A 26854-nucleotide genomic window follows, 5' to 3' on the forward strand; every position below is an offset into this window, starting at 1 on the left:
AGTCTTTTTCAGAGACAAAATCTGAATGAGTATTTATGACTGATTAGATGAGCTAGAATTCAAAAGCCAAAACTCAGGTATTGTTAGGATTAAGAACCTATTAGAATGCAGACTGAGTATACCATTGTTTATTAAGAATTATTAAGAATTTCACTCTATCCACTCACTGCACAATGAGTCTTACACCTCAGGACATTCTTTACATTTGACCCTGCCATTAAAATTTAATTATTAAAATTATTTTTAAGCTATTATCATCAGGGTGGGGTTGGGGAAGGGAAGAAGTATTTTAGACATATAAATGAAAAGAAAATGTTGGTAGATACTGGATAACAAAAACTCTCCACAGTAATTTCACCAGTGATGCACAATTATTTTAATTCTTTCTAAACTGCACATGTGACACTTCACATACTCTCCTTTTATAGGGAAGTTTCACAAAGAGCAGCAAGCATCCTGTTCTTCAGAATTGTTTTTGAGAAAAGATAGAATGAAATGTTTTGGAACATACATTAGGAAAAGCTTGCAATGCCAAAGATGTCAAATGGTCAAAACTTTCTCTTCCAGTGGCTCCTGAAGTTAATAATAAAATAGGACTTGACAACAAAATCAGGGTCAGTGTATGAGTCATACTGTAGCTGATTACATATATAAACAACATATAATTTCACCATAATTTTTTCTGACATGGTTATTTTTAAGCTATTATGACAACTATCTTCTGAATAACTGGGCTAAAAAAAGTATGATTGCACATCTAAGAAACAGAAAGAGAATTACTCTTACTTTAACACTGAAATAGTAACATGAATCAGAAAATGTTACAAATGTTCAGATACTGTTTGAAAAACAATTTTCTAGAACATTCTAAATATACAAAAGAGGAATTCCAGGTGCAGCAACAGAAAAAAAATGTTTTCTTAAAACATCTTTCTTGGCTCCTGGGGCTTGTACATTGGATCAGCCGCCTCTTGGACTGTGCCTACTCCCTCACAGCTCTAATTCCACTTTCTGTGAAGTCCCTTCAAGAGTGTAAAAGAACAAATTGCTCTTCAAGTCCTCTGCAGCCATTTAAAACCATTATAAGCTCAGCATGAAGAGTTATAGGGAAAGAAAGATGCTGGAACACAGGTTTCCAAAAGAGCTCAGAAATTTTTGATTGTAGTAGGTAACTGCCCCTTCTCCTTTGAAAGATTCTCAGTAACTTGTACAGAAACTTTCAAATCTCCAGGACAGATGATTTTAACAAAGAAAGGGAATTACACTGTTATTCTGCTGAGATGATACCTGACTTGTATCACAAAAAAGTTGGCAAATATATGCAAAGACACATGTAAATACTGCCTTAACTAGAAAATCCCAGCATTGTTTAGGCTGCCTTTACTCTGTCTGAGGTGACTTCAAAATGTTTTCCAATGGAGTCTTTTGGCTTCTAGCAGGAGCTGCTCTGAAATTGAACTTGTGGCCAGCCCCACTCAAGGGGGAACTGCGTTACTTAGCAGAGAAATCTCAGTGTGCATTGACTAGTTTCCTTTTAGAAGGAAGTAAACAAGGAGCTCCCCTGGAGGTATGGCACCAAACATGCCCTAGCCCATCACATCTAACATAAGAATCATGGTCAGAATGGATGACTAACCTTTTATGTCTGCTGTGACAGAAAAATAGACTGCATTGAGCAGGGACTGGGCTGGAAGTGTTCCAGAGGTGCCTTTTACTGAGTTGTTTTATGGTTCTGCACCAAGACTGCGCACAATGTCACTACAAGCATTATGGCACTAACTGATTTGATCTGCTACTGTTGTTTCAAATTATTTTCTAATGTAAACATAGATTTTCATGTCCAATAATTCTTACTTACCAGGTCCACATTCTAATTTAACACAACACAAATTACCCTGGGTACTAAGGAATTTTTGGGTGGCAAAATAGATCCCTCTGCAGGTTTCCTCTTGCAAGGATGGAATAACCTGTGCAATGCTTCTTGCTGTCACAGTCAGACTGCTGCTGACCTCAGGTTAGCTTGGGTAGCTGCACATCATACTGATAAATGCAGTTAATATGCAGCCTGCATTATACATGATGAGGAACTAGAAAATCATAATGACATGTACAACCTGAAAAGAACTCCACTGTCAATCATTAAATGGTGAAAATTAGCTTTAAGCTTGATATTATCATACTCTCACAGTGGTTAATGATAGCCATTATAAACCAGAATTAATTCCAATTTATCTGCATATTCATTAGGAGCTTGGTATACAACCTCTCATCTTTAGCTATGCAATGGTTTTAAAATACACTCAGTGCTGTCATCATGATTCTTCCTCAGTACGAAGATGTACTTCTGATTTTGTCCTTCTCAAAGTTGATTTTTTATAAAAAAGAGAAAATACAAAGAGTGGAAAGAAAATTTAGGTTATTCAAAAGACTAGGATACAAAAAGGCAAAGTAAGATACATGCAAATAAAAAAAGCACAACAAAATGGTCTCAACTTCCCAAGAATCATAATGAAATCAAAAGGTTTTTATGTCTGCCATCTAAATATTTCCACTTGAATCTTATTCTCTAAGAAAATTATATTTATAAGAGGTTTTCTCTTTCTACCCCTTCAACTGACATTATTTCTCAACCTTTGTTTAGACTCAGTTAACATTGTTAAGAAGCAGAACCCACACTGATTAGCTTTTTAAAGGTTGTTCAGTAAAAAATTAATTTAAAAAGAAAAAAAGAGACTTCCACGATGGTACCCCCCACTCATCTGTTGAAGCGTGAGTGTGGAATTAAGTACTGCAGGAATAGTGAGAGATGAAGTCTTTACTAACAGAATATGAAAGCAAGGTGACAAAACTCCCTTGGAAGCTACATTTCCTGAGTTCTACAGCTCATGGAATAATTTCTTTACTGAGTTCTTCACTGCTGCAACAGAAATTAATATTTGCAACAGAAATTAATATTAATCTTATTTGGCATAAAAATTCCAGACAGTGAATCCTACCACATCTGTTCCATGTCTTTTTTCCAACAGCAGTCGGAAGACATTAGCTGTAATCTTGTTATCTTGAACACCTTGTCCAAGGCCACGGTTGTCATCCTGCATAAGCCGACGATCCATGATCACTTCCAGCTGACCTGAAACAGCAACGTGAGCATTACACTAGTATCAAGAACAGGTAAGGGTTCTATTAAACATAAATAACCTGCCATAAGATTTAACTTATTTAAAAAAAATCATAATATTTCTCTTGAGCTTGGAAGAGCTAGGGGTGATCAGTATCATTACAGCTGATTATAAAAACAGTTAATACCACTAGACTGTGGCTGTTTATAAACTTCAAAAAATTGTCACTGCAGAATGTCCAGCAGTTTTTACTTTCAGAGTTTATGTAAAAGTTTAATATGAAAAATCATTACTATTAACTACTATTTGCAACAAGGATACTTGGCAATCAAACATCCAACATAAGAATCACTTCCAAGCAGGAGAGACCTTCTGGAGAGGCACTATCTTCACCTTGTACTCCATTCTTTTGTTTCACACTTGAACCAGAAGGAAAAAAGGTATCAACAGGAGTATATAAATACTCACAATCACTTCTTGTATAGAAAAATTCACTTGTGGGAATAGGAAAAAACTTTGCACTGGATAAACACTGAGCATGAAATTCTGAGTTTATACTGAACTGCAGTATGGCCACTCAAAATGGCTCTTTAAGCAGGACGTTAAATTATATATATAACCTGGACGGTGAAGTTCACTATTTTTCAAGTTTATATCCAGAATATATAACCAGACTGGGGCACGTAATTAAGACTTTTATGTTTTTTGCACACTGAATCTTCAAACAAGTGTACATATTTTCTAAATAAAACTGGAAGATTGAAGTGCTTGCATCCTGAATAAGAAGTTCACAATTTAAGCTTCTAGAAAAGGCTGCTTACTAAGGCAGTCTTTTTTATACTTTAGTGTTCTACAAACACTTACCTGATTTTCTCAAATACTTGTTCCTCCCTTCCCTTGAGTACAAACAGATTTGTCTATCCAGGACAGAAATCAGCTGACAATGAGTAAGAAAAAGCCTGCTATTTTGAACTAAAGTACTGTGCATGTAACTTTCAGATGTTGGGTTATGCCTTGAGACACCTGTCTGACACAAAGGCACACAGCTACTGAGGTTAGGTTACTTAGGTTTGCTTGCCTAAACTGTAAGATTTTTGAATTTTCTTCCATGATCCCTCTGAGTTCCTGAAAGACCTTCAGAAAAAATGTCATGAAGCATATGATACTCTGCAACCTCTGAAACTTCAGCTTCATTTCTGTTCTTTTTTGAGGAATCCAACATGCCTTCAAGACAAGGTAGCCAATTAGTAACTTAATGAAATATTACTTAATGATAACAAATCAGATTAATTCATTCTCTGCTTTTCTTAGTGGGCACAGAGTAAATATTTCACGTTGGTGTATCTTAAATTACATAATACAATTTGTCAAAGAGTGAAACAGTCAAGAAATCAGCATCATGTCAGGTATGGAAAACATCTGTTGCTCCTTTATTTAACTGGAGTAGGTGAAAAGCTTATAATGTCCTCTGACAGATTTGAAACAAGTGCTCACAGAAGGTCAGTTTCTCCCTGATGCTTAACTGCAAAATGTCGAACAGTGCTAGCCTTAACTTCCCCAATTTAATGGCAGAAAGTGGGAGTGTCTGTGGATTTAGATGGTGCATTATCTTGTGATGCAGAGACTAAGATTCTTAAACAAATGCAGATACTATTATCAGGTAATAGAGCCTCTGTAGACTAATTAAGTCTCCAATACCCATTTAATGAGTGCTTAACAACATCAATGGTGTCAGGGTCATTCACAGGATCAGGCCAATAGGAGTGGGTTTCCAGCAAGGGGAGGCATGAAAAAATGATTTGGGTCTTGTATCTGGTAGACTTGGAACAGAAGGCTGATATTTTCCACCGTGGTTTTATTACAGCATCACTGTACAGGTCAGTGTTAATTTCCTGCCCTCAAGTGAATTAGGTTTGCTAATGCTGCCACCAATCCAGCATGGTATTCACCTTTTGGAAGAACAGAGCATTTATGACATTTTTCTTAAAAGAAACTGTGAAGTAGGTTTTGGTGCAGTTTCTGATGGACTCTTTCTTTTCTGAGTATTCATTCCATTACTGTCCAAAACCATATAAATTTAAATTGACAACATATATTACAGCAAGAAATTATACATATTAAGTTATAAATTATATACCTTATTTTGCCCACTACCACTAGCTTTATTTTAATACCTCTCCCATTCTGATAGAATGAATAACTAACTGTCCTCTGTTTTCAGTCCTCCAGGCCATTCATCATACCCTGTTCTGCTCCAAGGAGCAAGACTGTGTCTCTTTTGGAATTCTTAATATGAATTGATTTTTCTTGTCAACATATTCATCACCTCTGTCAAAGTACTCCATTAAATTTGTGAGGTATCATTTTGCTTCAGAAGTATGTTCAATCTTACCCAGGGTCATATTTATCCTTTATTTCACTAACACTAATCTTCAAAAAAGCTGCTGTTGTTTTTCCTTGACAGGGAAGTTAGGCTGTGCTGTATATACCTTAAGACTAGTGCTGCCTACACTAAAGCAAACAAACAGAACAAGAAACATGATCAGCATCCTTTTTAAGTCCTCTCCTACCAGAGCAGTATGAAAAAGAATAAACTCTTTAGTTCTGTTATTTCATTCCACCAGAGTTCTTGGGTGAACAATAGCTGGTTCTGACAATTTATTGCTCCTTCTTTGCAGTCTTTTTTGCAATCTTTTTCCCCTTCCTCTAGTTTGAGAGAGATCTTTCATTGAAGGTGACAGGATCTCATGTGGGACCAACCTCTTCCTCCTCTGTAATGGATATACTCTGAAACTTGTCAGAATCAGAGAAACTTATTTCCTCTCTTCAAATGCTTGTAGGTAAGTATAGTAATCCGTGAATTAACTATTTTAGAATATCATGAAGGAGAGACCTTTGCCATATCTTTCATCTTATATTTACCATTTTTCAAGCTTGCAACACCTAGAGACTGAGCTGAATGAAGTGTCAAACGAACACCAACATCTTGGATGTAAGCCATGGTAGTCATAGGATAGATATTTGCTTGAAGAGGCAACTTGCTCATCGTCTGTCTAGGCTGGATCTGCAATATGAACACAAACTTCAAAAACATACATTCTTTTTATGCAATTAAATTTCAAAGATATTTTCAGACATTTATCCCATGTGCTTTGGAAGACCAGCCATCACGAAAGCATTCACTCAACTGTATTATTTAGCTTTTTTGAGATTTGTGGCTAAAATTACCACCTTGGAAATGGTAGCTAGAATGTACTTTTAGATCAAACAATATTAAGAAAAAATATGAAAGATTCATCAAGGGAACCTACAAAAAGGCAACCTATAAAAAGGAATAATCACAGTTATAAAATGAGAGAAAAAATTTTCTCCTCTAGAGAGCAAGCAGTGAATAGATTTAAGGCAGCAGAAAAGGAACTGTTGGTTTATAATGAGCACTTATTGAAATGCCGTTGAAATTCTTGAATGGTACATGACAAATGAGTAGTAGTATTAAAATTATTTTCATGTTTAAGTATTCACTGTCTCCAGCAAAATGCAGTAGTACAGTAACTGGAAATCCAGTAGTCTTTTATTCAGGAGTCATAGTCTCCCTGTATTTGCAAAACTATTTTTAGCAAGAAAGGTAAGGAAAACCAATTTTTCTCTTTTGTGTGTGCTGCACAGTTCAAGACAATAGCCCTTTCCTCAGATGTATTACCAATAGAAAAGGCATTATACATCAATAAATACATCATTTATTTCCAACACAGCAGTAAGCAGCTGTTCACTAGGTGTGGGCTTTAACTAAATAAACAAAGCAGAGGAAAAGAAGTCATGCATATATACAAGCAACTAACTACATGGTGACTTGTCATAACTTCTTGTGTATAACTCTTCTCTTAAAAAGAACTTAAAGGAATAGTCAACAAACTACTTAAACACAGTTAAGGAGTGCACTCCTTAGCACACAGTTACTTCTTAGTCTGGTCTACATCAAATTTTATAACAGGTACATTTTTAAAAAGCATTTCTCCTTTTAAATGATTAGTGTACTTTAACATGAGAGTTTGTTTAATATAAGCTCTTTACATTTAGACAGTCAAAACCTGACACCCTAAGCTTTTACAATTAAAAGATGGTAATTACCTGATATCCATTAAGATCAGTATAGAATCTGTTTTGACTGTTTATGTCAGATGAAATTCTCATTGCAAGTTCGCGATTATATTCTCCTCTTATGTCCACAATATTGGAAACTTCAAGAGACTGACCTTCCAAACCTACATGAAAAAGATACATTTAAAATCTCTAAAAGTGATTGCACATGTATAAGAATGACTGTGCTCCCAGGACACAGATCTAGATTGTGATCTAGATTTTGTTTTCTCTTATACCTAACCAGATACTGGAAGACAGTTATGCAACAGATGATAGAGCAATATTTCTAATTTGGTACAAATTGAACAGACAGTCTGAAAGAGAGCACTGAAGGGGAATAGGAGCAATACATGGTAAGAACCACTGTGGGTGCCAGCAAACCAGTAGGGAACAACAGGCAGCTGTTGAGAACTGTCTTTAAATAAATATGCTAGCGCAAGACCTGGTCAGTCACTTCTCCCCTTCACTCTTTAGCAGCTGTCCCCATTCCCGGACAAGAATGAAGTCACTAGACTCTTGATAGAACCGTTCAACTGAGCAGGAAACTTTGAGCAGCTCCTTTAATCAAATGAGAGTCTCCCTTAAGGACAGTGTATTAAGATATTTGAACTGACACAACCACAAGCAGGACAAAAAATTTTGTTGACAGGGAAAAGTTTCATATTTATTAAAAGATGGATTAGGTGTCTGAAAAGTCAGACAAGTTTTTCGGTGAGATTTTTTTTTTTCCTAAAGTGCCTTGTACTGAAAATTAAATACCTTTAATAATAACCTGACCTTTTCAAACAGTTCAAGTCACAGTCTGGAGTGGAATTATACCATCATTCAGCACCACCACTTTACCTTTTCTGTAATCTAATGGGACTAATGATTGCAAAAAGAATTGCACCAAGCAGAACACATATGTATTTGTTTCCACATCTATTTTAAAATCTAAATGCCACCTGCAGAAGTACAGCAACTGTTAAAATGTTAACATTTACCAATGGCTATTAAACTTTAGTGCTAAATGAAAAACACTTGGTTCAGCTAATTACTTCTATTTTCCCAAACCTACTCTGGAAAATGTGAATTTTTATGCTCCACTTTTGATACTCTCAGTAACAGATTTTCTAAATATTTCATGTATTTTTCCCAAATATTTAAAAGCATGAGTACATTGAAGAAGAATAAAGTCATTTACTTTAGACTGTCATCATTTTTGTACTGCATAATTTGAGTATATAAAAATACCACTATAAAGAGAATAAAGTATGACAAGCTTCTGATAAAAAGATTAACCAAATCATGCTAATATGAAAAACAGATGCCAATGGCAGAATTTAAAAATCACTCGGTGATCAATTACTGAACAGAGTTGTCAACCCAGGGTATTTTCTGCCCAAAATCAACAGAATTTTAAAGCCAAAAGTGGTAAAAGCTATTTTCCCCAAAATTGCTGAAGATGTAGGAGTTGGGAGTACTATCCAACAGCTGTATTAGCCACACAATCAGTCTTGCTACCGCTTGGCAAGGAGGGGAGGTAGGTTAAAACAGGAGATGAGATCCTGATTTGAAATCAAAATATATTTATACACACAGTGATTTTTTCCCACATGCTTTGTTAGTGTACATGTCTAGTAAGACTTCAAAATATCTTATTTTAATTGAAGTAATGCTATATAAATAACTAATATATAAACAAAATATAGCTAATAACTATAAATTACAAAGCCAAGGAAATAGAGCTCAGCAAAACAATGATGCAAAGCTATCAAATTTTAAACTTTGAAAAAGAACACTTAAAGAAATTTAGATAAAAACACACCAAAGAGCAAACACACAATATATAAAATATATTTTGCATAATTTTTTCTTGTCAAAGTAGAAGCATGGTACAGGACTTATCCATGTACATTACATTTGTAATGTTGTAAGTGTTGAAACATTGTGATGAATTGTCAGAAAAACCAAAGGAAAAAAGTAGACAGTACACTCACAAGGAAAGATAACTTTAACTGTTAGGAATTGGCAAGCAATTGATTTTCACTGACAACTCATTTTCTGTGAACTGAAATACTTCTAGCAGGTATTTAGTAGCAAATTAAAGAAAAAGGAGTATTACAGAATAATCCACTTTAAAATAACAACCTCTCCCTAACAAAAAAAAAAAAAAAAAAAAAAAAAAAAAAAACCAAAAAAAGGCTTTTCAGGCTTTTTCCCTTGCTGACAATTTTAATTTACTAAAACTCACAGAGGAATGTAATTTTTTTTCCACAATCTTGGCAACCTGGTACCTCTTGACCTCAAAGTATCTTTTTTCATCATAAGATGATTTTAACTATTTGTCACTAAAACAAATCTACAGGATATATATATATATAGTCTTGAATATAAGTTGTGTTTCTTCAGGATGTTCAGCAATGAATGCAAACTCTTGGCTTGTGTACCTAAGGAGTTAATGTTTGATCCAGAATTACTGTATCAGTTGGGAACTCAATTCTGATAAGCTTTTGGCATATGTATAAATTCCAGCAACTTCACACTTCAATGTACACATGTCACAAAAATGAAGCATCTGAATCAATTTTATTTCTAGATCAAAAACACTAGAACTACACTAGAACTAAAACAAATACACTAGAACTAAAACAAAACAAAAGACAAACAAAAAAAAATCAAACAGATGATGTCATTACTATTTTTGAAACCTAAAAGAAAGAAGGAGAAGAGCAAGCAAGACTTTCAAAGTACTGATAACTTTTTTTTAGAAGTTGTTTAGGAAAAATAATTAAATATGATAAATAGGATTTTTAAAAACATGAAGACAATTTTGACTCCTACAGTAAAGTTGGTAATACAAATCATGTAAGTTCCTTCAACTGAAAACATTAATCAGTGCCTCTTTATTTCAGAATAATTCCAGTAAATATAAATAATGAATGTATGTTTCTTAATTATAGGAAGATACACTTAAGAATGTTAACTTGAGTTTTCATATGAAAGTAATTGTATACAATTGCACCATGATTTCCTCCGTCTTTTACATTTTTCAGTGGCCAATTCCATCAAGTTTGGACGGGTACAGAGTTTACAAAATTATTGTTTACTTAAAATTTCCTTGGAAATCAGTAGCTGAACAGTAGAGAAACAAGCAACTTAAAAAGAAATCTAAAGGAAACAAAGGAAAAATGGTATGATGTTATGTCCTAAGAGCCAAAAAGTTGATGTTTGGTGCTGATGTCTATCAACAGACATAGAAAATTCTGTCATGAGTTTTCCCAAGCAGAAAAAGGACATACAAAGGGAGGTAATAAATAAGTAAAGCCTAAAGTTATGAAGTAAACCAGACTTCTCTATTAAGGTCACTGATATATATTGTATTTCTGTCAGCAAATGTGAAACTAGGAAAGAAACTATATTCTTACATTCTCTCCAAGGTATTTCAAATTTTTTTTTCTGATTTTCAAAATGTGTAGCTAGTTACAGCATTCAGATGAGTCAGTAAAGTCTGAAGAGGTATTTCTAACAAATCAGTTGAGTTTAAGTATAACAGCTTAATGTCTAGCATGATACTCAGAGAGAAATCACAGTGCACAGAGCAAAGTGTATTGGAGTCAATATAACCTCAGTCTCATGAATTCTGCACTAGTGCAGAGGTGAATTTAAACATAAAAAAGGCAGGTAGGATCCAAGATCATTGTGATGTAAAATAACTGCCAAGAGAGAGAGAATTTCACAACTCTTACCCTGCACTTTATACAGCCGCATGGTATGTGTCACGTGGTGAAAAAAACAAACAACTTCTGAGAAAATTGTTCCATGAGCAACTCTTATGGTAGGTGGGTCTGTAAAAATATAAGGCTACAAAAAGAAAACAGAAAGTCAGAGTGAGTATTTTGGAAGTTTTTCATAAATGCACTGTCAATAAATTAAAGTATTTAATAAATATTAAAATAGTGGGTTTTTTAAACCATTCTAGATCTAAAACACTGGAGATTAAAATTTATTCCTAATCTGAAACTCAGCAACTTCTCTTCAGAGTCCTTTATTCTCTTCAGCTAAAATTAGTTTAAGTCTCATTACACATCTCACAAGTATTTTATGAGGATTTAGCGATACAAGTCTACAGACAAGCACATGAATATATTGATACTGCATCTGGATTGAGCTCTTTTGCTAGAAAAATTATAACTGCTAACCATCAATTAAATAGTGTACTTTCAAAATTTGGGGCAGGTAGTTTGACTACCTCCATCAGTGGTACACACTGGACAAGGAAAGCCTCCCCTACTCTGCTGTGTAGATCAGTTTGTATATACCTTGAAAATAGAAGAGTAAGATTTTTCTTTATCAGAAACAGACAGAGTTGTCAGAGGAACTCTCTGGAATGCAGGGTAGGGCTGGGAATCATTATGAAATGTCAATAAGGACAGCGACTTACTACTCATGGCTCCCACAGACTAGGACAAATTTTGCATATTTACAACAAACCAAAGAGATGAAGAAAATTATTTTTCCATGTAGTCACAGTATTTAGAGTCTTGGCTAGGCAAACAGTGACTTTTTTAAAAAAAACAACATTGATCCCAACTGTGTGTTTCATCCCCAGACTGAAATAAATGGATGGCTCAAGTTCACATACATACAGACAAAACACACTAGAGAAGAGCAAGTACAGGTAAATATCCAATATTCTTTGAGCATATAACTGTATGTATAAGAGGGAAGATTTCAAGAAGTATTTTATAAAAGAAAAAACTGAAAGGGACTTTCGGGGCGAAAAGCTCGCCTTCTGTATTCATGTACTTACTCTTAGAGCTGCAGAATACTCTTTAATAAAAGCTTTGCCAGAGGTACAAGAGGCAACTCTGCAGTTATCAACTGCAGGAATATTTTGTACAGGAGTTTGGAAGAGAAATCACAGTTACTTATGCTTTAAGAAGATTGTTTGTCTTAGGGAGAAAAGGCTTTTTCCTACTGAAAATCTTATCCAGTCAATCAATAAAAAAACCTCAAAATAGTGTTTTAGACTTCTTGATAGTCCACATGAAAAAATTATGGAATACTTCCATAGGATCTCATCTTGTCAATAAGACAGACAAATGTTATGTTATGCAAAATCCATTTGCTAGGTGAGAAACACAGAAGGATTATGGCATTCAGGGGGCATATTAGAAAGATGAGCTAATACACTGAGATAAAAGAAATTTGAAGACCAGATCTTAGGTTAGAACCTCTTATTTCCATTAAAAACTGACAATATCCATAACTGTAGCCTGAATTCTCCCCTTCTGGCAGAAGAGACTGATATTTGCTTTTCTATCACATATAAGCAAAGAAGACAAACTAATTTAATTGGTGACTACCTGGCTTCTAGAAGTTAAAAATCCCACAGAGGAGGAACTGGATGACCAAACAAATGGTGGAGTAATCAAACCCTTCAAAATCCTCCCTGCAGGGCAGAGCAACATGAAGATACTCAAGCTAGTAAAGACAGACTGAAACACCACCTAAAGGAACTCTCAGAAAGGAACTGAGAAACCAGAGGTCATCAGGACAAGCCAATGACCTGTGACCTAGGAGAATGTCACTTGCACGGACAACAGACTGCCAGATATGTTCTGTTATCAAAGTAACACAGATCTTATGGTCTTGTGTAGTTTTTAAGGGTTTTTCTTGCTCCGTTCTCGCTGGAGCTAGCCAGCAAAATGGAGAGATGCTGGGTGAGTGACAGGAATATAAAACACTGTGCACTTGCTAGAAAAAATTACCTGAAGTAATTTCCAAAGTTAAAAATTTAAAAAAACCCTAAACCCAAATATTTGGAGGAACTCTTTTCCATTGAGTTTTTAGTACAAAACATGAGCATGATATTGACAACAGCTATCAAAACACACAGAAACCTGAAATGAGATGGATATATCAGCTCTCAGATTCTGGGATATTTCCACAAACATTAAGTTCACACACCTGAAGCTCCAGGCTGCACATGTAGCCAAATTAGCGCCTCTTCTAAAGATAAATGCAACTTATTATAGACTGTTCCAAACTAAACAGAAAGATGGGCTGATGGAAAAGGAACAGTTATTTTGCAAATATTGCCTAAACTAATAAATTTTTAAAAAATAATAGTTCTTAATTTTGCTAGGACATGTACTGAGTTTGCAAGCCTCCAATTCAGTCACAATGCTAGAAAAGGCCCAAAAGAGGAAGGTAGCTTACAAAGGCAGATGGTATCACGTAGTTTTGGGGATCAGACAAGTTCTTTTTGATAGAAACAGTGGCAATATGATGTATACTCAAGTTCTCAAGGACAACTGATGTTCCCTGATTAATGGGCAAGCAGGAAAAATGAAGTAAAAATATGGTGGTGATAGAACAGGGAAGCCTTCAAATTCATATTTAGTGCTTAGAAAAGCACTAATCCTAGAACTTGATTAGTTGATAGTTACCAAGAAAAATACCAAGAGTTCAGAACCTATAAAGAGATAATTGCCCAGGTTTGCCTCACGAAAAACACTTCAATTAACCAGGCTTTTGCTTTTAAACAGGAAAATATCTTTATGCATTGAATATGCAATTATACTAGTATCATTGTAAAGATCCTTGGTGAGATGCACCGGTCTGTGAAAGGATCCTGGTCCTGGATCTGAAATACAAAGGTACTTTTGATATGAAAGTCTAAGGCAATGTGGAAAGAACAAACGATGATAGATATTTGCAAAACTAATTTGACAAAGTCTTTGTCTCAATCCATTGTTAAGTCTGCTTTGTAAACAATCATGGACTAAAGGACCTTCCAGAATCAAGTACACTGTGATGACTCACACCTTGAATTGGAATAAAAATATGTTGCTTTCATATCCAATGGCTAGCCTGAAGACTCCACTTTCTAGAGAGTTAAACTAAATAGCTGCTGTAATATCTGTTCCCCTCAGCTCCAGTGGAATGAATTCCATTGTACAAGATCCAGCAGCCTAGTGAAGCAGCTTCTGTTGAGCCTGGAAATCAGCATTTTTCAGAAACAGGACAATAGAACTGTGGATCAAAGGGTTCAGAAATCATTTTTCTGTACTCGAAGAGAAATAAGACAAACTTTTTTTGGAATTATAGTGGGCAGAAGGCCTGGGGAGAAGCTAGCTAGGAATTTTAAGGGAGAATACTTGGAACAAAATAATACCTCATAGATCCCTAAGGTATATTAAAATACTTAACATCAAAACAGGTGCCAAAGGGTGGAAATAACTGGAGATACACCTTCACCAAAATATTTACTGGTTTGTATAGAAAATGGCATGGTATATTGCAGCCTGGAGGCACAAAGCATGGGCAATTAACTTTTCCCCTTATAGACAAGTAAAGCACTCCCAACCATTTTAGTGGCCAGGAAACTTCTGGTAGTGCTGCACACTGTTGGTCTGGGTGCCAAAAAAACTAAGAGGAAAGTTTTCAACCACACATGAAATGTTCTGGATTGATCTAAAATTTTAAAAAAGAAAAATCACAGGACAAAGCTTGCAGGAAAAAGTGTTTCTCAATAGCAAGTTGCCCCTTATTTGGCAGGGTTTGAGGTTACACTGAGATAATATCATGTATTTCAGCTCTAGCACGAGAGATCCTGCAAGGGGAAAAAAGAAAAATCTGTTTTCTTACATATTCTGTTAGTGTTTAAGTACCTGTGGGAACTAGTACATACACAGAATCACAGAACCAGCTGCCTGAGGGAGAATCAAAATTTCCTAGTCCAGGTATACCAAAAACCATCACTTTGATACTGAAAAAAATTATTTGTAAAACAAAAAATTCAACTACTCACATTGATCCCACAAACATTTAGTATCTGATGCTTTGGAAAAAACTGCTTTGCTCTATTCCCTATTGATAAGAAGCAGGGCTAGTAAGAAATCATCACATATTGACTTGTCTTGAATATACAGAAGAAAATACAGACATATAACTGTTTCAAAGTTTATTGAATACTGTGAGGTTTTTTCCCACTGATCTACAAAAAACCAAGTTGGGCATTCTTCACAAAGGCACAGGAACTAAAAAACATGTTTTCTCCTCATGAACAGGACATTATATTTATTGTGAGGCCCAAGGAAATCCCTTGCTTCCAAACTTCATTAACACTGTCAATCAGTCAAACACTTCACTGCCATTTAAAAAAATTAAGATGCTGCCTTTTTCACTGGTGCTTTGCTTTCTGTTTTGATTTTGCAGCAAAAACAAAGGCATGGTGGGGGACTGTCCTATCTCTCTAGACCTGCAGGATGGAGCCCCCACTCTGTGCCTCTGTTCTGGACTTTGCACCGTTGTAGTTCAGCAATATGGCTAGATAAATTATTAAAACAGACAAAGCAAAATAATTTCTGAGTATACCAAAGGAAAATAGTCCAACATAAAAAGCAATTATTCTTTGCAATTTTTGCTAAAAAACATAGGGTAAACGGTGTAAGAAAAAAATCAAAACAATAAAACACCTAGCCAAAAATCAAGAAAACTGCCTGCCATCTATCCTATTGCCAATTCACACATGGACTTCGAAAGTTAGTCAATCCACATTACACTAAGAACCTTGAACAGATGGCATTTCTTTTAAGACAGAAAGCATTAGCTCAAACTGGTTTAGAAACCACTATAGAATTACTCTGTTATTCCCAGTGGGACAATTTAATTAGTGTTATTAAAATGCAAGCCAAATGAGCCTTATGGTGAAGCAAAATATTACTGAAGCAGAATTTTCCGAAGTATAACCACTCAATTTTAATTGTATAAAATGTTACAAAAGTTGAACAGCATCCTTTTAATGTTAACTTAAAATGCAGTTTAATTTCATTTTTCTTTTCTAATTGTGCTTGCAGACATGTGACAGACTTTTTCTGTTTAAACCATAACATTTTGCTACCTCAATTTGTCCAGATTATTTTCATAAAGCAAATTACTTAAATGTATAGTTAAAATTACATAACTGCTACATTTAGTGATTATTTTTAAATAATAATAAGTCAAAGATGAATTAGAATATAAAATGAAATTAAAGTGTGACCATGCAGCTAGTGAAAGGTAAAAATTAAAAACCCTAAGTGATATTGTTCAAGTATTCACAGATAAAAACACAATAAAAAAAAGAAATATGAAATGGCATATGAAATGAAGGATAAGGAAACCCTGATGAACATATCTGAAGTAAATTACTAAGGGACTAAATATACTAAACCTGTCAAATCACAGACCTCAAAAGGTGTGCTTCTAGGAAAGATTGCCAAAAGTAAAGGAAACTGTTCTGCTTCCTCTCAGATTGATTTACACATATAAAAGGGGGAAATAGGAAAAGAAAAAAAGAAAACACAAAGAAAGCCAAACATCTTTCCCTCCCACCAAAAAAAGTAGAATGATTACTCTTGTATATTTCCTAAAATGGTAAGCATAGAGCTCTTCATTTGCCTTATGTCTGCAACTTGAGTTTACACAAGAGAAACTCAGAAGAAACATACTGGCAACTAGCTAGCTTCATAAATGTTTATTATTTTAACTTTTGCTTTCTAAAATATCACCCTTCCTGTTCCAAAAGGGAAGTAGTAGACTCCATATGGTAATGAAATCACTGTAAGACACTGCCATTTCCCAAATTCCAATTTGAAAACTAATAGGAGTATGCTGTTTCTCTCCAATAATTACACAGCTAAAAATACAGATAACCCTAGAGAACTAAATCAGAACAGTTCCTTACTATTCTGTCATCAACTGGGAGTCAGTATCTTAATTAAGTATGCCAATATCAGCTTAAAAAGTAGCTCTGAACCAAAAGCAACACATTCACAATTTAAAAAAAAAATCAGAAAAGTGAAGATGTAGAAATGAATCAATCCACATTTTCATCATAGAAAGTAAAAATTAACTTATTTCATCGATAATGAATGGTCACATCTCACTGGATTTCTGGAAAGGATCACATCTTAATTTTTTGCAGGGGGAATCATAAATATTCTCTAGATTTTCACATTTTCAAATTTCTATTGTGTTTTTACTCTTATGTAGGGTTAGGAAGTATGAACTTCTGCCAATCATTTCAATAGCCCATGTCATTATGCCTAGCCACACAGCTTTTATTCCAGTTTTAGGGACAACTAGCTCTTCCAATCTGTATCTGCCAAACACTTCAAGGTACTTCAAGATAAGAATTTCTTTGTAAACAGAAAGTTTACCTTGGCATCTCCATCTGGTAAGAAGAGATAAGCTCCACTTTTATCTCGGTTACTGGTAGTTCCATACCAAGCAAACTCCACCTTCATTTGATGACTTTTACCATCTTCCTTGGTGTTTATTTTCTAAAAGGACAGAGGTTCATGTTAGGTTTCCATAAGCAGCACAAAAAAGTAAAATATAGTGTTTTGAAATAAAATATAACATACCTCCAGTAATCCAGACATTCCAGAAAACCATAGTTTCATGTACGCATTTTCTAAGATTATATTATCCACAGAATGCTGCATCTCTTTTATCTTGAAAACTCCGTCTGACTTCTCCTGTCTGCTATTCCTTACATATATGTTATAGTCAGCTAAAACTGCTTCTGAACTCTCATCCTCCAGAAGCTGGTAAACTCCAATCCCAAGAGGTGGCAGATGTGCCACAAAAGACATCTGTTAGGAGCAAATAAGTAGTCATTACTAAAAATAGCAGAATATCAACTTTTTATACTAAATTTATGTGCAGAGCAACTACTTTTGCTTGAATAATTTTAGGATGGCTGAGTTTTCCCATAGTCCATAAATAAATATGAAGAATTAACAAACAAAAATATCTGCATGACTAATTTGCTTAGCATCAAGATTACCATTATATTAATGCAGTAACAATTTTGAATCTTCTTAAGAATGTTTGTTGTGATATGCAGTACTGAGTATATTTGCTTTTCATTGTACATGCATGTGTACTGGATCAAGTGCACACAGACTCTACTTATCCCTTGATTTTGAAATTTAAATTTAAAAATGCATGAATTTAAATAACTAAGTATAAAGCAAGTGTCTCATTTTCAGTCTCTTTATTTAGAAGCTATAATCTGCATAGAAGAGTAGTATACAAGGTACATCTCCAAAGCAATTTGTTTAGAATTTGAAGTCCAGACAAGTAATTTCACTTCCTCTTCTTCAAGCAATAAAAGTACTAATTATTGTGCTGGTTTTGGCTAGGATAAACTTAAATTTCTTCATAGCAGCACTTTTGGTGCTTGGTTTCAGTATTAACCACTTTGATAACACAGAGATAAATATCTCAGCTACAGCTGAGCAGGGCTTATGCAGCATCAGGGCCCTTTCTGCTCTCCACCAAGGAGGAGGCTGAGGGAGCACAAGGAGTTGGGAGGGGACACAGCCAGGACAACTGACCCCAACTGACCAGAGGGATATTCCAGACCCATCATGTGACATGATGCTCAGCAATAAAAACTGTGAGAAGAAAAAGGAAAGGGGAATGTTTGGAGTGATGGTGTTTGTCTTCCCAAGTCACTGTGATGGAGCCCTGCTCTGCTGGGGATGGCTGACCACCTCCCCAGCCTTGGGACACAGGGAATGAATTCCTTGTTTTTCTTTGCTTGTGTGCACAGCTTCAGCTTTAACCACAAGCTTTCTCACCATTGCCCATCCAACCTTTTCCTCCACCCCACTGGGTCAGTGAGCGAGGAAGTGTGTGGGGTTGAGCTGCTTAGCAAGGTTTACCCATAATAATTATCCCTTTGGAACACGGCTGAGAGACAGTTATTGAATTAGCTTCACAGAAATATTATCCTGAACCAAGTTCCTATGTCAAAAGGAATCAAAACATAAGCCTGAAAGCAATACTGTGTTACTACTGCAGTCAGACACCATTACAATTTCATTAAAATTTAATGAAATAAATTTCTAATATGTGATGTGATCATCTAGGACAATCTTCTATAATGATGTACAACTCAAAAATTCTTAGAAGTTTTGTTTCAAACAAAAAACAGGAGGTGGGCTTGAAGATATTTGCCCAGCTTAAGTATTTGGAAGGGAAGAGGACATCTAAATGTAAATGCTTAAGCCATTTCATGTACAAGAAAAGCCATTTCATGTTCCAGCTGGAATGCTTGAGAACATACAGACGTGTGTGACTGTGTGTACAGATTGGCACTTGAAGGAAGAAGCAGCTCAATTGAGAAAGTGAGGGGAAAAGACACACATCCAGTATTTTCCAGTCATGCAGCTGAAACTGATCCTTTAAATGCAGCAAATTATATCTCAAATTTTTAACAGCTTATCAGTTTAAGAAACATTAATGCTAAACACATGTATGTTGAGTTTTAGGGGGTTTTTGTTGTTGTTTTGGGTTTTATTTGTTGGGGTTTTTTTAATTTAAAATTACTGAATTAATAGTACTGTCTACAGAGAATAGAATTCCCAATATATAAGTACACTTTCCATTTCCTTCAACTATGAAGCTACAATATATATAAAAAACCATATTTTAATGTTTTTTACTTAAAGTAGGGGTACCTGATAAGCTTCATGTGATACTGTAGTTGCTCCATCCCAAACAGCACTAATCTGGACATTAACAGGTTTTCCCAAAGGAGACAATAATTTAACTCTGGGTGAATTCACATTGACAGAAACCACTGAAAATCGCTCTTGTTCCGTAGGATTATGTATCAAAAGGTATCTGAAAAAAACATATTTACTAAATTTTTTTTTTGCAACCAAGCTTCTTCCTTCAGGTTTAATGTTACCGCACACAAATTTTACATACAGAGGATTAAAACAATGTTAGAACAACAGGTACGTACCACAACAAATAAATATACAAAACATAACCAAGAAACAATGGATATTTAACATCAATTATGTGCAGATCTTTTCTTAATGCTATTATTTGTCGAAGAAATTTTGAAAATTCCTTACAAAAAATACATCTATTTCCCATTATAATTGCTAAAGAATTGCTATTAACAGTTGCAAGCACAATCAAGATACTTAAGGGCATTTTAAATGTATTTTTCAGGCTGAACTATCAAGCTCTCATCCACAATAGCATCTTTTTAACACAGCTTAGAAAAAATGAGGGAAGAAAACTGGTTCTACACATATATTCACTAAAGGAGCTAGTTTCTCTCTCCTAAAAGGTAAAGTACAAAATTATTAAAATTATAATTTAGCATCGTTCGCTATGGCAACTCTTTGCATATCTTCTTAATAGGTACATATGGAATGACTATTTTTTCCATAGTGTTCCATTTGAACACAGATTATGCTATTAACCAAAAGAATCAGCCCTGAGCTGAAGACTGACTTTATTAGCCCATATATTTTTTATTATTATTACAGGTTCATGTGTTGTAAGGTATAGAAAAACAGAACTATACTAGAACATTTTTGTTTCATGCATCTGTAGGACTATCATCGTACTTCTTGTCTTTTCACTGACAAGCTCAAAGAATGCAGTATTTACAGCTGTTCCCTGAAGTTTCCCTCTGTTTGTGTCATCCTTTAGAAGAAGTCTTTTAAAACAAAAACTGCTCTTGCCAAAACTTCTGGTGTCTTCTTAACTATACACAGCAGAACCAATACTCAATCTCCAACCTCCTTAACACTCCTCACTGTAAAGCAGTTTACTTCTTCATGAGATCTGATTTTACATCAGTTCCCATGAGATCCATTGTTTACTTATCAAATCACTCCTTCCATATTTCTTCTAAGTAGATTCTCCTTCTCTGCTCTGTGTTTTCTATGCAGATTCTTCAGGGTTTTGTCCATGGTTTTATTTCTTTTGCTTTCACATCTTAAACCTCAAATTCAATTACCCCTTCACAGACCAAACCATTTCACCTAGAATTGTCTCCATCCATCCAATCTACAAATCTCATTCAGAATCCTGACCAGGCCACCATTTCCCCCTTATCTTCCTACTGGCTTCCTTTGTTTGCCTGCATCAAACTTGCTTGTAAATTTCTCAGTGCTTCACTACTACCTTATTACCTCACAATCAGTATGAAATGAAAGGTCAACTCCAACTTCTCATTAGTTGAATAAACAAAATCAGAGGCTTTATTAGCTTTTTATATCAAGAACTTTTGGATGACTTGCCATATATCAAATGAGCTTTCCATAAAAAAATATTTTCCTTTTAACTCCTTAAAGTCCTGTCCTGAAGTATTGCTTCAATCATGATTTCTAAGTATACCAATGATATTCAACGTGCATTTGTGATCACAACCAAAAATGCCTTTGGATGCTTTCTTTTGCCCTGTTTCATGCTGAAGACTCCTAGATTACCAGACAATATAATAGTTAACCTTATTCTGGGTTAGCTTTCAGAGTCTTTAAGAACTTGTGCAAGACTCTCTAAAAACCTCCCCTAGACTTGGGTAGGGCAATTTACACTTCTGCTTATGTGGAGCTGTCTCCTTTCTCACGGTTAATCTCAATAGGTGTTTTTGTTGGTTTGTTTTGGGTTTTTTTTAATGACATTAGTGGAATCAAAAAACCTAGCTAAACCAACCCTGCTCTCAGTCTCAACCCAATACAAATTAGGAAGAGAATAGAAATTATATCAAAATTTTTAAGAACTCCTCATGTACTGTGAAAAAAGAGTGTTAAGAACTCTGTCAGAAACAATACAGGTTGAGAGATGATTGAACACCAAAGCTCAAAATAAATCCTCATTCTCATCCATCAATAGACCACATATTTTTTTCTTTATTCTTTTTATAAAATTTAATTCCTCAATTCCTATGCTTCCAGGTAAAAGGAGACCTTATGCATATAATTTTTTCAGTAATGCTACACATCGTCATTAAATTTAAATTATCTGCCAAGCAAAGAACATATTACTGCAAAATATATTTCCAGAAACTTTGTTCACCTTCCCATAGCTACAAACATATTTCACAACTTTAATTAGTTGCATGACATATTTACCTATAGCAAAATGTAAACATAACCTTCCGTTTTATGAACTGCTGTATTATTATTATATTTCTTCAGGCTATTTTTTTAAAAAATTGTATTTGTATTAAACAAATCTATTGTTGTATCAAAATATATACATTTTTTAACTTCTTGAATCAGTGAATTTTAAGTTCATTATGTGTGTGTAGAGTAATAAGATAGAGGAGGCTAGCAATGACAGAGTAGATTTTCAGCACTTAAAATAAAGGAGTTTTGACTAAATACTAATATTTTGTTTTAACATACTATTTCAAGAGGACTTTTGTATAGTAGTTATAGAAAGCAAGACATAATTCTTGTGCATATACAAAAGCACTGACTAATGTAATTAAATTAGATTACCTCAGCAGTACTATTCAGCTCCCACCCTTAAACAATATCCCACTATAAAAATTTTAGATTTTATTTGAAAAAAAAGATCTACACCTCAATTAAACTGTATAATTGCAAAGACTGTCTCACAAAAAAGTTGTATGTATTAATGCACTGTGGTTGCATTACAGAGAGAAGCAACTTGATAATATTTAAAGTTTTCTATTCCTTATCTTAAGGCAAAAACATGAATATTACTGTCTTTCAAAAAAAGCAAGCAAATATTTTCTTTTCATTATTCAGGTAACTGGTCTTCGGCAACAACACCAATAAAAAAATTAAGTTTACATCTTTCATTCAGTTAAAGAGTGAAGGGTTTTAAGGGTTATCAGTAAAAATTAATATGAAAAATTTTATCTGAAATATTTTACTTTAGAAGCACCAAGAGTCAGCAATAATTTATTTTGTTTATTCAGGAAATCTAATAATGCTAAAACTATGCTAAAATAAACTGCATTGGTACAAAAACCATGACTAAACCACTCACACGGAGACCATGCATTTCACCTCTGCACTGCGAGCAGGAGTTAACTGCTCCCAGCCCATTCGAAAAGGAGAAGTTATTGTAGATCTTAATCCTAAATTGGATGCGTCACAAATATTTGAAATTTAAGAAAAGCAAATCCTGACAACTTTTCAGACAGTTTTAGAAATATATACCTTGAATTCTTTTACTCCCATACTTTTTTGGGTCTCTGAAATTCCAAACAGGTGTCTTTTAGTCATAGAAGCATGACCACTTTCCCTAGATAATCTAATATTAACAACATTAATAAACTCTATTAAATGTTTTCATACAAGAACATTTTGACCAGATTTTACTGTAGTACAAGATTTAACTCATTGTGGAACATTTTCAGCAAGCGCTGGAACACACCCCTCGCCTCCCACCCCACTGCTTCTTACTTTAAATACTTTCATTTTTAAATTAAGAAAATATGCCAACTGCTGTAGCTATATTTACAGACAAAAATATGAATAAAGATTATTTATTTAGATCTCTAACAACTCTAATCTCTGCCTTGTAAAATAATATTTCTTCATACAGTTCAAACAGAAGAGCTTCAGTATTTCAAAAATCACTGTTTTCTGTTTCTCCAATATGCAAAAACATATAGGCATATATGTTGATACATACATTTACTGATAACACCTGCAACACCCCATAGTTAGGACTTCCTTTTGAAGTTCATTCATCCTTCCTTCATAAGGGATGCATTCAACGACGGTGAGAAACCACAACTCACTACTAGTAAATATCAGAGCATCGTAAGTGATAAGGGCTTATTCAAAAACCACCTTTCAAGGCACATGGGATTTACAGTTCAAGACAACAGTGTTCACTGTCCAGCAGAGTAACTTTATTCAAATACATCTGGAGAACCAATTCCTTGAGGACCTCTAGCTCAGACTGACCAATTTTACTAAAATTTCTACAGCAAACTTTCTGAGATGGATAGGAGCATTTCCCATTATAAATGGCTTCATCAGAGTCAGTTCTTTGGACCCATAAGCACAATTTTAATGCAAAGTTACACAAACAAAACCTTCAAAGCTGATTAGTTTCTTTCACTCTTCTCCTATAAAGGCCAAGGTAAAAACCACCTAAGTGGTGAAAAAAATGCAACAAGTACACCCAAATCTGAGAAAAGATACGAGCCATGAAGCTAAATTATATACTATATCTGTGGTCGTCCAGTGAAGAACAGAAGAGAACAAACAGATGCATGTGAGTTCTGAAAGGAACAAGAGAGGAGTAATGAAAACAGATTTGAAGGCTTTATGCTATAGAGAAAAGGAATTTAAGTAACTACATATGTCAATAGTCACCAGAGAGGCTGTTGGGTTAGAAACCATAATTCAGCTAGAAATGTATCCTGAGTTCTTGACTCTTGATGGACTTTGATAGAACTTTAAAATTGTAAACAACACTGAAATTCTCTAAAAAAAAAATAATCTCACTGGGTAATAGAATCAAAACTGTCTCACATCTCAAAATTGCAAGAAAAAATTGCTTTGAAACTGGGAGAAGTCAGTAGGCAGTAACATTTAATTACTGAACACTGATGTATATAAGGTAGAAACAAACTCAGATTTAATATTTAAACTACATAAAGCACTGCTTCCCATGCTAGCTTCCAAAAATACCATTAAAAAAATCAAAACCACAAGACTTCTGATGTACGGCAGAATTTCAAAAAAAAAGCTCCCAAAAGTCCAAGAAAATGAGAATCCTAAGAAACTCTAATGAATTGCCATTACACAGATGCATGTCTTTGGGGATGGAGGTACACGGCAGGAAAAGAATCCAGACCATCTATTTGAACCAGACATTTATCTGTTCATTGTGCAAATATGTACAACCTCCCCTGAAGAAAAGACTACTGTTATTCTTGCATTGAAGCCCAAGAAAACATCAAGATACTTTTTTCCTCTTTTTTTAAAAAGTACAGAATAAAACCATAAGTAACTTGAGCATAAAAATTACTCCCCTGTTATTTATAAAGCTCTCTCCTTGCTGTAGAGGGACCACTGGGAAAAACATAGAATAAAACCTAACATTAACCATTCCCTTTTCTTAAGAAGGAAAACTCTACTGAATACTTACTCCAACTGGTAGGTTAAAAAAAAAAAAAAAAAAAAAAAAGTCAAGTATTCAAGTATTTACCTAGCTCTTTTCAAAACTCTAATGGTCCCTCATGTAAGGGTCAAGGCCTCCTCAGTCAAGAGTATGAATAACATGACATTTTAAGTACAGGTCTCCTCATCCATTTTTTATGCTTTTCTGCTAGGAATTACTAAAGATGACCCATAAAATATAATTATAGAGCCTATAAAATAATTGTTCTGGAAATAAATGCCATATATATAATCTTCGGGACATTATCTGTTCATAGTGCTCCTCTGGTTATACAGAAATTAGACATTTTCCAATATCTCAATCCATGTTCTGTTCTTAATATTCCTTTAGGAACAAAACTCATCAAAAGCCAACTGTGCAGCCTCATGATTGTGACACTCTCCTTGGCAGCAGATTAATGGTTTTTTTCCTACAGCTTTTCTATCAGTTACTAAATTGGGCTTCAGAAGCTGTGTGTTTCACAGCATTTCAAGACACTTTTCAGTTCTATTAAAAATTCATTTTTTAAGAAACTTAGGCAACAGAGAAAGTTTTGTACAAAGTTACTCAAACCCTCATGCATGAAAATCTTGTGACCAATGTGCTCCACTTTCTGAAAGTATTTGAGTCTGACTCGTACTAATTTCAAAGAAAATTTGACTCAGCAGGTAAACTATCCTTATTTTCCCCTCTGTGAAATTAATATTTATTTCTCAAATGTAAAATATTCTCATGATTTCACCCAAATTATACTTCTTCTACTGCATGTTATTGCAAATACTGAACTTTATGTCTCTGTGCACCTTGAGTTATTAGCAGTGACATCTGATTCACAACCTTCTTTCAACAGTAGGAAACTACTTAAAAAAAAAAGGAAACAAAAAGTATCAAAATCAATTTGTCAATTAATTTTGAGATAAAAACTCATAAGCCCCTGAGGAATTACTCAATATATTTTGGAACAAATATGCATGGAGACTTGTCCAATAATATGAAAATAATTTTCTTCCTAGTTCATATTTCAAAAGGAAACAAAATCAGCAATACCCATTTGATACATCAGAGGTTTTTCTGGGTTCTTTTCCAGAAGGGGAAGTACACTTCCTATGTTAAATCACACCAACTAATTTACAGAAATCTGATGTTAGGGATTTAGGGATTTAGAAACAGAATTTCTGGGGAATGAGGAGAGGGAGGGGTGTAGAGAGGTAAAGGTAAAATGCAGGATTTTCCAGTATGAGGAAATTTCTTGATCCTTTGTGTTCCTACAGAGAACTGATCTGTTGCTACCAATCTACACAGTTAGTACTAGTAGTTACTGCACTGCTCAATACTCCTCACCACATGTGAAATTCACCTATCTATGGTAGTAGTAATTTTAAAAAATCACCAAAAAAAGACCTCAACAACCCCCACAAACATCATTCTGCAAACATTTAATGCATAAAACACTTAAAATACCAGCACTCAGACAGTCTTTCACCAAAAGTGATACAAGAACACCCCAGCTTTTACAACAGATTTGCCAAGTGACAAAATAACTTTTGTCAGAGGAAAAGACCTTTTTGTCTTGACCAGAAAATTCCATTTTTTTCTGTACAATAAACAATAAATTGTTGTGCTTGTGCACAACTCTTAAGCAGAAATAT

General features: G+C 34.6%; 1 protein-coding gene across 1 annotated transcript in view; it reads right to left on the bottom strand.

Annotated features, from left to right (window-relative positions):
* Positions 1–26854, bottom strand: part of MAN2A1 (mannosidase alpha class 2A member 1) — a 107059-nt gene that overhangs the window by 18109 nt on the left and 62096 nt on the right. The window contains exons 13-19 of the mRNA XM_071448570.1: positions 19763–19928; positions 17657–17887; positions 17450–17572; positions 10988–11102; positions 7248–7381; positions 6042–6183; positions 2997–3130 (exon numbers count right to left, since the gene is read on the bottom strand). Of these exons, the coding sequence (XP_071304671.1) occupies positions 2997–3130; positions 6042–6183; positions 7248–7381; positions 10988–11102; positions 17450–17572; positions 17657–17887; positions 19763–19928 (1045 nt within the window). The remainder of the gene's footprint in view (positions 1–2996; positions 3131–6041; positions 6184–7247; positions 7382–10987; positions 11103–17449; positions 17573–17656; positions 17888–19762; positions 19929–26854) is intronic.

This window comes from Agelaius tricolor, unplaced genomic scaffold (assembly GCF_023055355.1).
Source record: "Agelaius tricolor isolate 1412-34295 unplaced genomic scaffold, bAgeTri1.0.p SCAF_27, whole genome shotgun sequence".
Lineage (NCBI taxonomy): Eukaryota > Metazoa > Chordata > Aves > Passeriformes > Icteridae > Agelaius > Agelaius tricolor.